Below are 13909 nucleotides of genomic sequence, written 5' to 3'. Positions count from 1 at the left end.
TTTACAAGAGCAAGGGAACCTATTTCATATAGAGATAGCAATACCAGATAAGTTTCAAATTACAGCTACAAGGATTAGTAATAAAGCAGTATGTCCAATCCATTAGAGCATATATAACAGCACTCTTACCAAAATGTCCTAAAGAAAAATATGCTAATTCAGAAATCATCCCACCACAAGCACAACCAATCAAAAGCTTAGATTTTTTGTTTTTTTGATCCCCAAAATCCAAAATAAAGTGCGATGTTCTCTTGCCTTAACCCTGCAAATAAGAAGAAATAGAAGGATAAAACATCAAGTGATTCAAGGAAATTTATTAAATAAGGGCACTTTGAGAGAGTTGGCCATCATTTGATGCCTGGTTTACAGATTACAAGCTCAGGAAAGGAGAATGGGTCTTTCAAGTACTTGCCTTGTTAGCGATGTTGTTGGATAGCCAATCCAAACCCTCATACAGACCCTCTCCGGAGGTTGCGCACGTGCTCTGGATGTACCTGATAAGATCACCATAAACATTTTAATCTCTAACAGGATTACTAGGATGACCAAGAGTCACAAAAATTAAAAATCAAATTTGATTATATCAATGGACGAGACAAAAATGAAATTTTACCAGTGGCGTTGGCGGAGAGAGTGGAGGCCAAGTTTATCAGTAATCTCTGCAGCATTCATTGCATTGGGAAGATCTTGTTTGTTGGCAAAAACGAGCAAAACAGCATCTCGCAATTCATCCTGACAACCAAAGATACATGAAATTTAGCCCCTTTCACCTATTTCTTTTCTTTATCAATAGCGGCTATGGAGTTTCTGCACTGAAATATTTTGATAGATGACAGGTCCAGAAGCATAGAACAAAGAAACCAACAGAGGACAGATCATGGTCACAGAGATTCAGTCTTTAATCAGGAAGGTCGTAGTAACAAAACACATAAAAAACTGTCAAATCATCATTGTTATCATCACCAGTACCATTTCAAAAAAAAAATTGGGATCAAAATCCCGCCTTCATACTTAAAACCTTATCAAATCTGTTAAAAATATTATTAAAAAAATCATTTTGTGCAACTAGACTTGCTAATAACAGAAAGATCCAGAATCACCAGAACTAGGTGCTGTGACAGCAGTTTTTGTTTCAAGAAAATTGCTTCATCGCAGAGAATTGTATATAGACATCAGAGATAGCTTCCTAAAGTAACAAATCGTAAGAGCTACAATGAATAGATAAGGTAAGAGTGCCAGAGTTTGACACGGTTATGGAGTATCGAATTCAACAAACACTGTAAATAGATTCGCATACTGGGCACTAAATTAAAAAAATTAAATTTATACAGCATATAGGTGAGAATACATGTATTTAATTCACTCTTTTAAAAGAGTCCATGTAACGCAGTATACAAAGCAGTACACAACTTGCCGTTAACTCGAACCTCCAGAAAGAAAACCCATTAACAAAGTACCCACCATGACCTGTTTTCTTATGCTGGAAGGGAAGCTCTTCTGAGATACAAGAAAGCAACCAATTTTGAATACTTTCCAACTAACTGTAGTCTGTCCCTTGGCAATTTTGCGTAACAAAATTATATTTGAAAATAATAATTGAGATGGTGTGTCCATAAGAGTTCTACGATGTTAAAATTTACAAATTCTAAAAATTAAATCATTATCTTGATACTAGAATAATCGCTCACCTGAACCCTATTGACCCAACCAAACCTTTATAAGGCAAACGTAAAGAATCAATTGGGGGATCTAGTTCTTTCCAAGATCAAAGAATTACCTGGCTTCCCTGTTCTTTCCAAGGTCAAAGATTTTCATGCCCTTATTTAGGGTTTTAGGGTAATTGAATCTTAGAGTTTTGTTCTTGCACCTTTCGTGTTTCAAGTCTTGGTCTCTCAGTTTGTTTAACTTTTTAAAATCTGTCATTGGGTACGTGGGATTTTCAATTTGCAGATTAAGAAACCTAGAGAGGAGGAGGAGCTATCTTCGGATCCTAAGAACTACATTGTTTAATTTCTCAAAACTGCTGAAATATAAATTTTCTAGTTGTGTTTCTTTCATTGACACCCTCGCCATTGAAGCCTTATCCCAAAGATTTGGGGTCAGCTATAACAAATCTTGTTTATCCATTCAATTTTGTCCAGAGACACATCATCCTATTATTGAAAGTGAGTTCATATATCTGTTTTCACTATATCTCAATCCACATTCTTTTGGGCCTTCCTTTCACTCTTTTAGAACTCTTCAACTTGTATATTCTGTTCAATGACTTAACATGCATCAGCCTTCGGTCAAGAATATAGCAGCTCAATCCAAGCTCAGGTCAAGTTGGGCTTGGATTTGTTGAGTGCATATTTTCCTCCACTCTTGGGTGTGTCATACCCCGTTAAGTCTAGTGACCCTCTTATATTCAAAGTCCTCCCCCTCTCCAACAAATCGGTCTTTTGGAGCAGTTGGTTGGTTAACATGGTATCAAAGCGCTAGGTTCATATAGGTCACGGGATTATTTTCACCCTTAAGGTGAGGGGGAGTGTTTGAGTGTATATTTTCCTCCATTGTTGGATGTGTCATACCCCAGTTAAGTCCTGTGACCCTCTTGTATGCATAGTTCTCCCCCTCTCCAACAGATTGGTCTTCTGGAGTAGTGGGTTACTTGGTTGGTTAACAAGATAACCCCCCCAATACAACCCAATCATCCAAGTGGCAATATTACTGCCAAAAGAATTTACAGAAAGATCTCATCCAATGGAAATATTGTGCTTTTAAGGACAAGTAAGCCAATCAATATTGGGTAATCAAACACCAAACAATCAAAATTTGTGTTAAAACAAAACTACATAAATTCCTTAAAAAGGCAAACAAAAACCTTCCCAAAATCATGTCAGAAAGAATATCAAGACAAGCAAACAACAGTCAATACAAATAAGAGAGAAAACTCTCTTCAACGAGCTGAAATAGAATTATTCAACTAAACCAAATGTCTGAATTAGAGATTTGGTAGAGAAATATTATGTTGTATGATCCACAATAATGATAATGAAAAGAAAAAGGACGGAAATCTCCAGCAAAACTGAAATAGAACAGGATGGGCGAAATGCTAAAGAACTAATTTGCAGCTTGGAGATCTGATTTCACCAAATTGATTGGAATCCAATATAACATCCTAATAATTTGCAAGTACTGAATTTTCTCAACATACATAATCAATGACAACATACCTCATTTAACATTCTATGCAACTCGTCCCTTGCCTCAACAACTCGGTCTCTGTCATTGCTATCCACCACAAAGATAAGACCTTGGGTGTTTTGGAAGTAGTGCCTCCACAATGGACGGATCTGCTCAAGGAAAAAAAATAGCATTATTTTTTTATTTTTTGAAGAGGTACCATGTGTCGAACCTTCACCAAATTGATTGGAATCCAAGATTCTAACCAATACTCTAGTAAAAAATTATTAACGAATTTAATGTAATCATAGACATAAAACTATAGAAAGGACCAATATAATTTTATAGTATTACCCCATTATTTCAGCTACACATATCAAGTTAATAAGCCTTGAAAAGGAAGAAAAAATAAAAGCATAACAAAAAATGGTAGAAGAAGAGTATTTACCCTGGAAACAAATAACAAAAATTCATACCTTGTCCTGACCACCAACATCCCAGACAGTGAAGCTGATGTTCTTGTACTCCACAGTCTCCACATTAAATCCTGCAAAAGAATAGCTAGTTATTGGAATGATAGCCATTGTCATTAATGAAATTAAACTTATGAAGAACCACACCGATGCATTGAAAAAAGCATAAAGTTCCTGATAGGTAATTTCAGTCCTCTGGTTGGAAAAAAAAAAAAAGGATCACTTAATAAATACGAACTATAAAGATTAAATTTTATCAATCTAACCAAAAAAAAAAAAAAAATGAAACAATAATTTAGATTCTTCCAAGTATTCCAAGGAAACCATATGCAGCCTCCGCTTAGTGGGATTAAAAGAGAGTATAAGGTAGTCTCCATGACTTGTTTTTAAATAGGTTGTTTCCAGAACTTTTATTAGATATAAAAGCAGCTTAGGGTTTTAAATCTCGTCCAAGACCGAGTAACATCCACCAACGAGACGAGTTGACAAGTTGTCTCAAAGACGTGGTTTGTTCGAATTCCAAGGCATTTTTTTAAAATCTTGTCCGCACGACTCGGTCTTGTTTGTGGACGAGACAAGACGTCAAAACGAGTTTTAAAACCATGATACAGCTACTCATTTAAACTCAATCATCGAAGATAAGCAAAACCTCGCTGTAGATGACTTCAAAATGATAAATGGTCATACAATTAATCATAACAAACTATAACAATTTAGGATTTCCAGATCATTAGATATCACAACTAATCACATATAAATACAACAAATTAACAGACAATCAGAGAAATAATATACACTAATAGAAAATAACTCAATATTATAGTAAAAACAACATTTCATTTGAAAGGAAAAAAATCCTATAATCAAGACTTACCGATGGTAGGAATCGTCGTCACAATCTCTCCCAGCTTGAGTTTGTACAGTATGGTAGTCTTACCAGCAGCATCAAGACCAACCATCAGAATACGCATCTCTTTCTTGGCAAAAAGCCGGCTAAAAAGCTTTGTGAAAGTCAGTCCCATTTCTCTGTCTCGATGCCAATCCCTCCAAACATGAAAGTACATAAAAACTATAATTTAGTGAATCAAAATTTTCCAAAAATACTAAGATCAACACTACAACAAATAAAATAAATATTACAACTATAACAAACTTTAAAAAAAAAAATTAATTAATTAATTTAATTAATTTAATTTCCATATCAAATGATGTCAAGAGGAATTTCAAAAATAAATAAAATAAAAGCGCTTCCACGAGATTATAATAGTCTCATAGAATATACAGAATGCAATAAAACACCAAGAAATGTCCCCAAAAGGCCCTAAAATCGGTAAAAACTCCTCAATTAAAACATAATTTCCAGTAGAGATGTTACTCCAATCGAATAGATATGAAGATAAAATCCTGATCAACTCCAGAAAGCAGAGATCTTAAAATCATCTTAGAATCCTCAGACAGTAAGATCCATCGATAATTCAGATCCGATGAGAAACATTATTTGACGAAGAATTAGAAATACAGTAGTGATTCCAACAGATCCAATCGATCTCAAGAAAGAAATCACAGACGCGCTCACTAAACAAAACTCTTTCAATTAACTAAAACCATAAAAACTCAATTCCATCTGAAAACCTCAAATCGAACCACAAATAAGTCAAAAAATCGAGATCCTTTGATTAATCTCAGAAATACATGAACAACGTACAATGAATCAAACTTATCCAGATAGATCTAGGGATTAAAAATCAAAAGAAACGAAGCAAAGCGAAGAGAATCTACCTGGAGAGAGAGAGAGAGTTCACCGATGCGCAAAATGTAGACCGGAAGATGGTCAACAAGGAAGGATACAAGACAGAAAGCAAAAGAAGTCTAATTTGTTATCTCATGACCTATCAAATTAAATGCTAGATAGACTCCTTCACCGTAGACTTTGTGAACCAATGGAATAGAATATATCCATGGATGTGGAACTATCACAGAGAAATTAATTTGATGCGGATGACGAATTATCAATAAAAAATAATAAACATCTCATAAAATAACAAATTTCACTTAGGGGTATGTTTGATTGCACATGGAAAATAAGGTGGAAAATCAATTTTCATGGAAAATGACATTTTTCAAGTGTTTGATTGCACATGGAAATGGAATTCATTTTCCACCCCATTCAAAAAGTCCACTAAATCATAGATTTCACTTTCCCACCCATATGGGTGGGAAAATGAAATCCACCCATGTTTTTCATCATCTATTATTCCCTACTACCACCACTACCATCACCACCACCATTACACTAACCTTGCCGTCGTCGTCATCGCCGTCGCCGTCGGCTCCGTCTCTGACCACCTTCTCTCTCTCTTCTTATTTTTCTTCTTCTCCATCCCTCACCTCCTCCGCCACCACCATCACCAAGTTCTCCCCCCATTTTCCTCACTTACCTTCATCGTCGTCGTCGTCGTCGCCGCCACCGCCTCCACCATCGTCGTCGTAGCAGCCACCGCCATCGCCTCCACCATCGTCGTCGTAGCAGCCACCGCCACCGCCGCCGTCGTCGCAGCCACCGTCGCCACATCCTCCTTCTCCTCTTCTTATTTTTTCTCATATTTTTTCCATGATTTTATCCAAGTGAAATCAAACAATGGAATTTGATTTTCCAACTCTACCTATTTTCCACAACTAATTTTCCATGGATTTCAAATTCCATGGAAAGTGACTTTCCATGCAATCAAACATACCCTTAAAGTTGAAGATTGAACACCGATTTGGTGAAAAGTTCTATTAATCGATATTGAATATTGATTGAGTATCTATTTCCTGTAACTTGTACGACCATTTTTTGCCTAATTTATCCTAATGAACTTGATTACTATATTCACAACCATAATCAATTATAGACTCAATTATTATTTTTTATCACTAATAATCTTGTTTGTCTAGCAAAATATATTTTTGGAGTAAATTTTTATTTATTTATTTAATGGAAGTATCTAATTCTCTTATAGCACCCAACTAGTCCTTGATAATGTTCTAAAAATCAGACCAGACCCGTTCGCTTTTACTGGTCGAGTCAACATAAAAAAAACCCACTTTTGAAAAAATCAATTGACCCGTCCAATTCAACTGATTAAATTGATTCGACCAATTACCCGATTGGATTTGTAAAAGGACCGATCCAACTTTTGGGTGATGTTTCCATACCCCTCTACAATTTGGTGAATATTTGAAATAGCTCCTATGTTTTAAAATTGATGACATGCACTTTCGACCTTAGGTATTTTCTTACAAACTAATGGAAAATGATCAAACTTAGTAAGATTTTAATTGTTGGGTCCACATGCTTAGTAAGACAACCCCTAAAACCAGGGGCGGAGCCTGGATTTTTTTGTAATGGGGGCAAATTATGATTAGATGTATAGTTGAAAGAACTTGAATGGGACAAGTAATTAATTGAAAATATAGGAGTGTCTCAAAGTTTTGTGGGGGCAATTACCCCCACCAGCTCCTTACTAGCTCCGTCCATGCCTAAAACTCATGTCTAGATCAAATTAAAAATAAATAAATAAAATTATTATTTTCAGGCATGATCCATGCTTTGAAAATGAACATTCACTAAATTCTTAAATTTAAATTTTAAATTTACATTCAAATTCAAATCATTGGAAAAAATTTTTGTTATTATTATTATTATTATTATTGTAAAAGTTATTGTTATTATGTGACATTAGACCATGTTTTTTAAGTAAAAGTTACTTGATTTTAGAAAGAAACTTAAAATATTTTTGAATATTTCATATTTGGGTCCAACTGGTTAGACCCACCAGTTGGACCGCTTTGGACCAACCCGTGTAAACATACAGGTCAATGACCGGTCCAATTTTTAAAACATTGGTCCTTAGGGCACATCTTGTCCCCTCCCCCACTTGCACCAAGTACTTTCAAGGTTAAATCCCTAGGGGTGGCCCCTAGGGTGGGATTCAAACTCAAGACCAACCGGTTCTGAGGTGTGGTTTTGGCCATCTCACGAAACCCTTCAATCTCTGGGGTTCTTGGGCAAAACTTACTTCAGTCTCTGGAAAAATAGAGATTGAAGAGAAACCCCAGTTCTCACCTTAAAATTTTTTACTAGAGCAGATGATTAATTAAGATTACCTACTTCTTGGTATAAATTTTGTTTTATTAAATGAGTTGTGATTTTCTAACGTCCCCCTAACATGGCATGGGCTAGAACCATAGATTTTTTTCCCTTGGGAGACACAATTGTACGTCCTCATAAATATGTGTAATTGTGTATCCCAATGAAAGAATCTATGGTTCTAACACATGCCACGTTAGGGGGTGTATGGGGGCGTGTGTCATATGAGGCGTTAGAAAATCATTATTCTTATTAAATAGGTGCAGATTGATGTGTACATGGACCATGTGACTGATATATGATGTTGGAGACAAGTCTCCTTGTGTCTAATATTTTCAGGTGAAACATTTTACTTTCGATCGAAAATGTTACAAAACATTAACCCCAAAACATTGAATAAATTTGATCTAGACGGTCTGTTTTTCTCCTGACCAAAATGTTGCCTTAAGACGAGATTTTTAACTCTTGATTCTATGTATTTGTTTGTTATTCTGGACTTATTATTACTTTTTTTTGTGCCTTATTTTTTATTTAGGACCTAATCATAGATTATCAAAAATGTGCATTTGTGGATGCGGTTGTGAGATTCATTTAATGTATTATGCATCTCTCTTTATGTGTTACTAGAAGGTGGCATGTGCAAATGTACATGTGTCAAAAGGGCTAATTTGTAATTCTAAATTTTGATTAAAAAGAAGAATACTGGTGTAATTTTGAAGGATTACAATTTTTTTTTATTTTTAACCAAAATAACCCTGTTTATATTAAGTTTATATGTTAAGGTGGGGACATTTTTGGAATCCAAATATGTCACATTATTCATCTTTTGCTCATTAATGGGAGAAAACCTCACGAACTGTAACAATTGAGACAAGGTTGCATGTACTTTCTAGAGATGGTGAAACAATACTTTTATTCTCTCTCGAAACAAGAATCGATGTAACCCTAGTAAACAATAATTTTTATAACCTATTATCACCTAAATATATACTCATTAGTCAACAACTAATTGTGCAAATGGGTTGAAAATTCATGTCCGAACATATAAATACACCATAAAATGCCAGGACTGTTTCAACATGAATCACGATTGGACTGAATTTGGTTGCCAACTTGCAAACAATCGATCGGAGGGATAGTGGGAGTCCTCAACTCTCCAAAAGTCTTCCAACAGAATGGATCATATAAGTGGTAGCGTTCTTGAATGGGTTTTAGTTCTATGTTGGTTAGAATGACATCCACACATGGTAAACTGTCGCTACATGCGAAATGTACAGGTTTTACAGTGTATGTCCCTTTTATATTTTCATAGGTGATTCCCGATAGAGCCACTGCCGATGTTTGGTTCTTGCAAGCACTCTTATCACAATAGAATTGATCAATCACAATGGGAGATTCAACTTCAGAAACTTGAATGTTTGAGAAAATGATACCTTGAACAGAACCCAATCCACCCTATGGAGGAAACATTTGAAATTTTCAAATCTCACTTGGATAAACAAGGAAATTAGTGAGTTAATTTATTTGATGGGTTTACCTGCCATGTCTTGATCCTGACACCATTCAACGTGTTGTTCATCATTATGTCTCTAACAGTGATGTTTGAAACACATGCTTTGGTGTTATCTCTTCCCAACCCTCCAATGCTGATTCCATGTCCTGGTCCACAGTTCACATTGTGTATATATACGTTTGAGCAACCGGTTTGTATGGATATACAGTCATCCCCTGAACATTAATGCAATTAGGAAACCGTGTTAGTAGAGGTAACACATAACCCAATGCTCACCGAAAAAATTGCCTTGTCAGGCAATACTTGAGACGTGCATGTGTCAGACACGTAGGTTGTGTGTCCTACATGAGAAAGATAGTGTCACTTGGTCTGGTTGGGTTCAACCGAAGACTTATACTAAAAATTTGGGGTCCGTTGAACGAATTTCGTTCCTCCATTCAATTTTATGTAGAACCATTTCTTATGGTATTGATGTGCGTTGATATCCCAGGGAGGATGAAAAGACAAAACTACCCTTCTATGTGCATAAAATTTACCGCAAGCGAGATTGGTGTTGTGGATCAACACATCTTTGGAGTTTTGGAGGTGAATTCCATCTGTGTTGAGGCTATCGCCAGGGGATGAGATGCTCATGTTGAAAACCTGCACGCCAATGCAGTCGTCGAACTTGAGGTGGAACTGTGGGCTGTTTAGAATTGTTATGCCCGAAACTGTCACATTATAGCTCCCGTAGAATCTCAATGCCTACACATCGAAAATATATATATATTTTTTTATAAAAAACATCAAAATTTAATTATGATATAAAAAATTATGACCATCTTATTATTGTAATAGTGAGGTCATGAAAAGAGTTCTTACTGTTGGCTTGGTGCTTGGCATTTTTTCGCTAAGATTGCGGCTTATCTGCTAGAATTTGATCAAAGGAAAACATGGTTATTCCTTGAAAATTTCCTAAGAGTGTTTGTGATTATTGAGAAAATATTTTTCTTGAAAAAACAATTTTCAAGGAAAAAAAGGATCCCTATAAAATAGACTCCCTTAGAATGTGTTTGTCACTGGCACCAAGGAAAATATCATCAGGAGAGTTTTGTTCTCCAAATTTTCTTGGGAGTTGGGTGAAGGAATATTTCAATCAAGATGGAAAATTTGTTTTCTGGAGAAAAATATGTTTCTAGTGAGAATGTGCAATCATATATACATGCAAATTGTATTTTCTAGGAAAATCAATTTTCACTCCATTGTACAAAGGGCGGTAATTCATTACCGAAGTTGTTGAGTACAAGAGTGAATCCTTCCACCAGACCGAACCCTGACCATCGATGGTACCTCCACCCCGAATTGTAATCCCTTTTAGATTTGTGAATTCGAGCCATTGCAACACTCCTGATCCCCAAGATTTAGAGCTTGAAGGAGCAATGATCGTGCCATCCAACTGCATGAAATCCGATACATCAAGATCAATAAATTGCTAGTTGTTAGAGAACAAGATGCATTGTATTAAGGTACATGAGATACACTTTATCATTGTCAGTGTATCTCATTACAAACCAATTGGTAATATTGTTTAGCATATCAAATAAGCAATTAGGCACCATATTAAGCTTCAAATCTTGGTGTGTCATAATGAAAATTGGAGTGATAATACAAGTTTTCTATATGATTGAGTAGATGGTGATGTAATCTATTTATATAGATCGTGTAAGAGATTCACCTGAAATACAATATTTGATTCACAGTTTGGGCCCGCGAACGAGATGGGTCCAACTAGGAATATGTACTCTGATGGAACTACGATCGTCGATCCATCCACCTTGCAAGAAGCAGCCCATGCAGCTAGGAAAGCCTGCGTTGCACCAGAACAAAAGTACAACTAGTTTTGACAAGCAAAAATTGTATACTGTTATTGTAGGAATATTGACCTTTTATAGGGGTCCCACCGTATGAAATAAGATCTTTTTTGTCTCTTTAACATTATTATTATATTGGGTGTAATCTAATACGCTAAAGATTTTATTAATTAATCTTTTGGTGATTTAAATATATCCCTGTATTTTCAAACTGATAATATGCCCTTTGAAGTGGATTTAAAAGATGACATAAATGCCCCTTTGATTTTTGGGTAAATTCCCAAATAATTAAAATATATATATATATATATATATATATATATATATATATTTCTAAAATGTTAGTAATGTTGACATAATTATCACGTAATGTTAACAATATTTTGGATGACTTTGTCAACATCAGCAAAATTTCAAAAATACCAAAAAAATTTATAATTATTTGAGAATTTATCCTTGATTTTTCTGTCAAAAAAACAAGTCTTCAATCAAATAAATAAATAAATAAAATAAAATTAGTTGTCATGTTCTTCAACCCTTAAGTCTCATGAAGGTGATACATTTTAGGAATAAAAATCAAGGTTTTTTTACTAGAATTTGTACATGGGGGCATTTCGATAATTTTTCATTGATTTCTTGTATAAGAAAGCATTCAAAGGGTATGTCATCTGTTAGAAAACAAAAGAGGGTATTTCAGATACTCATCCAAGCCTAATCGAATTGTGATAATCTGACTACCTTACGTGGCAAACTCAATCGACTACCCTGATGTGACAAGTTCGGAAACAGTAGATCTGCGCTCCTTGGGATACACGGCTGCACTTCCCCATTTAAAAAGTGTATCTCGAGGGAACCGTGTATCCCAAGGAGCACAAATCTACAGCTCTAAAACTTCTCATGTCAGGTAGTCGATTGAGTATGCCACGTGGAGTAGTCAGATTATCACGACTCATTTGATTATGAGGAGCTTATTTGACCAAAATACCCTCTTAATGACTTGAAAATTCTGTCCATGTGGCCATGTGAAGAAGATCTCACTAATGTTTTCACCAATGAATGAAACTAAAGATTAAAGAATAAAGATAAGACAGTCTTCCATCACTTCATAATCATATCGCATCTCAAACGTGCAAAGATTTGATAAATATTTAATCAAACTATATGTTTATTAATCAATGAATATTAATAAATTATGAACCACTTGATCGTGATCGTGTCAATCACATTATTCTACCAACCTTTAAATTCTAAACGTTTTGGATAAGTAGCTTATAAGAAAAACATCATCATTGAAACCACAAATCACCTTAGTGTCATCAGTGTATTGGTCTCCTTTAGCATCGAAATCTAACACATTGAAGATGGTGGAACGCTCGTCATTGGATTCTGTTGCAACCACTGTTGATGGTAGCGAAGCTTCTTCTTTTAGTTCTTTTCTTAGTGACGACGGGGATTTTGATTTGGACCCGCCACCACCATCTCCGTCACTGTTGTGGTGGTTAGTACATTCATGACTCTTCCTCTCTTGAGATAGAGAGGCTGAGGAAGCTATATTTTGTCTCCTATGCTTGCTTCTTCTTGCCTTGCAAGGTTCAATGGTGGAGGACCAAACAAGAAATGCAAGTACAAAGACAAGTGTAAGGCTTTTCAGACTAAACCCAAACATTTTCGAGAGAGAGAGAGAGAGAGATGTTTGAATTTTTATATCCAAAACAAAGAATAATGGTTGGGTTTAAATAGAGGGGTGATGAAACGCACTTATGACTCAATGTACATGTAAGCCAGAAACTTTGATAATGTTGGGTATTTATTATTTAATGTTCCATACTTCCTTCCCTTTTCTCATTTATTAAATACTTTTTATTTTATTAACTTTATTTTTATATTAGTTTGATATTCATTTAACCATTGTCATTGGGACCATTACGCCATTTGTTAATTTGTCGCTCGGAGATATCTAGTTGCTCATGCATGGATTTTTTGGATTTGTTGTGGATATGGGTCCAGCCCAAATATTGCAATCTCGATGCAACGAATTCAAAGTTTAAAATTCTAATATTTAAAATATTGCAACAACAAAAAAAAAAAAAACAGAAAACAAACACATGTATAATTCTAATTCATTATCTATTTTCTCCTTTTAGTTGGTTGGTTCTTTAGATCTTGAACTCATGGCTATTATGCCAACCAAGTTGACCAACAAAGCGAGATTAGCAAGCACATGCATGTATATCGATCATTACGTGAAAAAAAGGGTAAATTTGACACTAAAATCCATCGAATTTAGTCAAATTCAACTGATCTTGACGTTCAATTTACCCTTTTTCGCGCAGTGATGCATGGTCACAACATATGATAATATGATGAAGTAAATTCACAGACGTTGAAACGCTAAACCCACCAGAATGTCCCTATGGAAGTACAATGGATTCAAATGTCAATCCTTAAGCTTAAGTCATCCATCGAAATACAGTAATTTGGATCCACATCAAAAGACATCAAGAACACATGGATCACGAAATCTTTTTCATGATTTGATTTCATCTTGGAAAATGCTAGTGCAAAAGACGTTTATTTTTTTGTTAGATGAGAATATCTTTCGTCCAAGTCATATGAAGATTTATTTTTACCAATATGTAAAAATCTCTTTTCAAGAAAAGTGATTTTTCTATGAAAATGATCTATTAGACAAATCTCATTTTCTTTGAAAAATCCATTTGTTCCATCAATTAAATTAAAAACAACTATTGACCAAAACGTGGAATGGTATGTCTCA

At 35.1% G+C, this 13909-nt stretch overlaps 1 protein-coding gene and 1 pseudogene across 2 annotated transcripts; both read right to left on the bottom strand.

The window, feature by feature from the left end:
- On the bottom strand, positions 1-5571 carry LOC147401070 (ADP-ribosylation factor 2-like). Of its 2 annotated transcripts, none has more exons than XM_086442203.1 (7): positions 5418-5571; positions 4513-4682; positions 3642-3712; positions 3216-3335; positions 614-732; positions 413-494; positions 1-262 (listed from the first exon to the last, which is right to left on the bottom strand). In XM_086442203.1, the coding sequence occupies exons 2-7, from the start codon at positions 4658-4660 to the stop codon at positions 257-259; spliced, it is 546 nt and encodes a 181-aa protein (XP_086298329.1). In that variant the 5' UTR covers positions 4661-4682; positions 5418-5571; the 3' UTR covers positions 1-256. The 2 variants fall into 2 exon arrangements, with proteins under 2 accessions (XP_086298329.1, XP_086298330.1); XM_086442204.1 differs by having other exon boundaries at positions 5344-5444.
- A 3273-nt stretch (positions 5572-8844) lies between these two features.
- On the bottom strand, positions 8845-12799 carry LOC147401069 (polygalacturonase At1g48100-like; annotated as a pseudogene).
- Positions 12800-13909: the final 1110 nt, after the last annotated feature.

The sequence above is a fragment of the Akebia trifoliata genome, chromosome 5 (assembly GCF_017979445.1).
Source record: "Akebia trifoliata isolate Shusen 1 chromosome 5, ASM1797944v1, whole genome shotgun sequence".
Classification (NCBI taxonomy): Eukaryota; Viridiplantae; Streptophyta; class Magnoliopsida; order Ranunculales; family Lardizabalaceae; genus Akebia; species Akebia trifoliata.
The sequence above is the reverse complement of the archived record's forward strand: the minus strand, read 5'-3'. Positions and strand labels throughout refer to the sequence as shown.